At 55.4% G+C, this 3674-nt stretch overlaps 1 protein-coding gene across 1 annotated transcript in view; it reads right to left on the minus strand.

The window, feature by feature from the left end:
* Positions 1–2993, minus strand: part of TALDO1 (transaldolase 1) — a 15307-nt gene extending 12314 nt beyond the window's left edge. The window contains exon 1 of the mRNA XM_023508609.1: positions 2807–2993. Coding sequence (XP_023364377.1) covers positions 2807–2936 — 130 coding nt within the window. The 5' untranslated portion in view covers positions 2937–2993. The remainder of the gene's footprint in view (positions 1–2806) is intronic.
* Positions 2994–3674: the final 681 nt, after the last annotated feature.

Here is a 3674-nt window from a genome sequence, read left to right on the forward strand (position 1 = left end):
TGAGACATAACCTCACTTTCTTTTCCCCAGTAGAGTACTGTGGTGTCATAGCTCACAGCAGCCTCAGACTCTTGGGCTCAAGCAACTCTCTTGCTTCAGCCTCCCCAGTAGCAGGAAGTACAAGCTACAGGCGCCCACCACAATGCCTGGCTACATGGCACTCTATCCAGGGCACACAGTGAGACTCTGTCTCAAAAATAAATAAATAAATAAATAAATAAAAAGAAAAAGAGAAACAAACAAAAGAAAATGAAAAAAAGAAAAACACACAATTTCTTTCCAATCCAGGTCAACCTGATCACATATAAAACTTGTTTCATGGCTGGGTAGGGTGGTTCATACCTGTAATCCTAGCACTCTGGGAGGCCAAAGCAGGTGGACTGTCTGAGCTCATGAGTTCAAAACCAGACTGAGGGGTGGTGCCTGTGGCTCAGTGAGTAGGGTGCTGACCCCATATACTGAGGGTGGCGGGTTCAAACCCAGCCCTGGCCAAACTGCAACAAAAAAATAGCTAGGCATTCTGGCAGGTGCCTGTGGTCTCAGCTACTCAGGAAGCTGAGGGAAGAGAATTGCCTAAGCCCAGGAGTTGGAGGTTGCTGTGAGCTGTGTGACGCCACAGCACTCTACCCAGGGCGATAAAGTGAGACTCTGTCTCTACAAAAAAAATCCCCCCAAAACAAAAAAAAAGCCTGAGCAAGAGCAAGACCCCCATCTCTAAAAATAGCTGGGCATTGTGGCAGGCACCTGTAGTCTCAACTACTTGGGAGGCTGAGGCAAGAGGATCACTTAAGCCCAAGAGTTTGAGGTTGCTGTGAACTATGACATCACAGCACTCTATCGAGTGACAAAGTGAGACTCTGAAGAAACTTAAATTGGTGGGGATGAGGGTTGGTGGCATTGCTCTGGGAAGAGAGCATCCACAGCTCCGTAAGTTTTTTCTTTTTTTGAACCCTCAAGTGGGGGATGCATGATATTTTCAGAGAGGCCTGCAACCCACCCAAGGAGTCAAGAACCTTCACTTCATGAAACAGAGACCACAAACCCAATACACTGTCTACAACTACAAAACACAAAACATATGAACATATACTACCAACAAATGTATTCTTTAATAAAGTTAACATTCATGTAAAAATAAAAAAGTCAGAACTTGGCTTTAGAAGATATCTTAAACAAAAACAAATAAACAAACAAAAAGCACCCAGCATCTCCAGCTCCTTCCTTTAGGGAAGTTCAACATTACTACCTGCCCTGCACTGCCAGGTGTGAAGGACTTGATTCTGACACCAGCAACAGTGCAGACCAGGGCTCTGTCCACCAAGAAAATTACTCTTGGTGCTGAGAAGGTAAAGAACTGAGCAGAAGAAAAACACGCAGCCACTTTTCTGGTGCTTGCTTTCTTATGAACTGAGAATCTGCACTACAAGGGGCTGTGCGTGAGGGGCTCACAGCTCTAGCTCAGGATCTCCCAGAGCAGGGGCACACTGCTGGCACCCCAGGTGGAGCACTGAATCCGTCCTTCACAGTTAAGTGGTTAAACATGCCTGTTCACTCTCCCAGGCTCCAGTGGATAACAATGCTCTTACTCAGTTACCAAAGAGGAATTAAAGCCTGTTTCTCCAGTCACCATGAGAAAGCAGAAAAAAGAGGAAGCCACTTCCGTATCAGGTGCTCACAGCACTCATGTCCACAGAGCATTTAATGATCTTCCTGAAAATCTTATTTGTTCACAGCCAAAACAGAAAACAAACCTCACCTGCCCTGAACTGCAGGACAGAGGCACTAAGGAGTTCAAGCCCAGGAGAATCTAAATTTTTTTTTTTTTTTTGAGACGGAGCCTCAAGCTATCCCCCTGGGAAGAGTGCCATGGCATCACGCTCACAGCAACCTCCAACTCCTGGGCTTAAGCGAGTCTCCTGCCTCAGCCTCCCAAGTAGCTGGGACTACAGGCGCCCGCCACAACGCCTGGCCATTTTTTGGTTGCAGCCGTCATTGTTGTTTGGCAGGCCCAGGCTGGGGATTCAAACCTGCCACCTTAGGTGTACGTGGCTGGTGCCTTAGCCGATTGAGCCACAGGCGCCGAGCCGAGAATCTAAATTTTAACAGAACAAAGACCCTTTGCTTTGGTCTGTACATTGGGTTCTACTCAGCTGGTTCTTCCCGTGCTGAATGTCCAACCAGGCCAACGCACCCTGCCACAAAAGGTCCCCAGCCTGCGATGGCTGTCCCGCTGGGCAAGAGGGGAAAAGCAGTGCATCCAGCTTCAAAAGCAGGTGGTGGCATTCCTCCTTTCAGGTCAGAGCTAGCTCAAGTCCCTGCTCTTGCAGTCAAAGCCCAGCAAAATCCCATCTGGGTGACCTCAAGCAAGCCACATGGAATCAGCTCAAAGTTACGTGTTGAATCTCTGCTGAACTCAAGGCCCGGACCCACCAACTCCCCGAGTGTGCGCGAAGGTGCTCCCTAGGCGTCCAACAGCCCACCGGGTGCGGGGCCCCCAGGGAAAGGGTGGGGCTCGGACTTTGATCCGTGCCTCGGGACTCAGAAGGGCCAGTCGATCTGGCCCCGCAGCCTCCTGTTCCCCGAAGGCCGCTAAAACCCCCGCCCCTGACCGCCGTCCCGGGCCCCGCGCCCCCCGACTCACCGCCAACTCCGACCTAGGCCCAGCGCCCTGCCCCGCGCCCGGGCCCAGAGCCCGGCGCCTGCGCTCATCCCCACTGCCGAGACGCCCCAGGCACAGCCACCCGGTCTGCGTCCCGGAATTGGGGGTCCGGGGAAGTCGAGGCGCCAGGGCCGGCCGAGGGCTTACGTGCGGTGCCCCCGCGCTCTGCGCCTGTCTCACCATGGAAGTCGCCCGTGTCGGCCACCACAGTGGTGAACTGCTTGAGCTGGTCCAGTGTGGACTCCATCCTCTGGCGCTTAACCGGGGAGCTCGACATGGCGAGTTCCAAGCTGTGGCGGCGGCGGCGGCGGAGCGGGCGCCCCACAATGCACCGTGGGCGACGGCCAATCGGAGACCGTAGCGGAAGGGCGGGGCGACGGGCCCTGCGCTCCAGGCCCCGCCCCGGCCCGAGCCCCACCCCTCGACCCGCAGCCGCTCCAGGACGCTCCCTGGTCTGGGGTCTCCGTGGGCGAGCCCGGGGCCGTAAGTCGCGGTCGCCGCGTTGAAACACCGGCACGGTGCGGAGCGGCCCACCGGGTGGTCAGAACCCCTGCGGACCGCACGCTAAGCCCCGGGACTGGAGCTGCAGGCTGGGTGGGTCTTCACCTTTGCGGCCCGCCCACCCGGCCACACCTGTGGCGGGGCCGTGCTACACCGGAATGGGGACCGCAGTCTCTTGCCCGGGGGCGCGTCCGTGTGCATGTGCCTCGTCCTCCCAGCCGTGCTCGCGGCCCCCAGAGGTGCTCCCGACCCTCCAACGGTACGCCCCGAATCCCAGACGTGCGCTCCGTCCCCACAGCGGTGAGCTCGCGAGGAGGTGCTTCGATCCGCCCGGGTGCTCCCGCTGTCATTTTCCTTTCTGTAAAACGCTGAGAGAAGCTGTAGTGAAGTTTAACCACTGGCTCAGCGCCTGTGGCTCATGTGGCTAAGGCGCCAGCCACGTACACCCAAGGTGGCGAGTTTGAATCCAGCCCGGGCCCGCCAAACAACAATGACGGCTGCAACCAAAAAAAAA

This window comes from Otolemur garnettii, unplaced genomic scaffold, assembly GCF_000181295.1.
Source record: "Otolemur garnettii isolate 467f Iridium unplaced genomic scaffold, OtoGar3 scaffold00260, whole genome shotgun sequence".
NCBI lineage: Eukaryota > Metazoa > Chordata > Mammalia > Primates > Galagidae > Otolemur > Otolemur garnettii.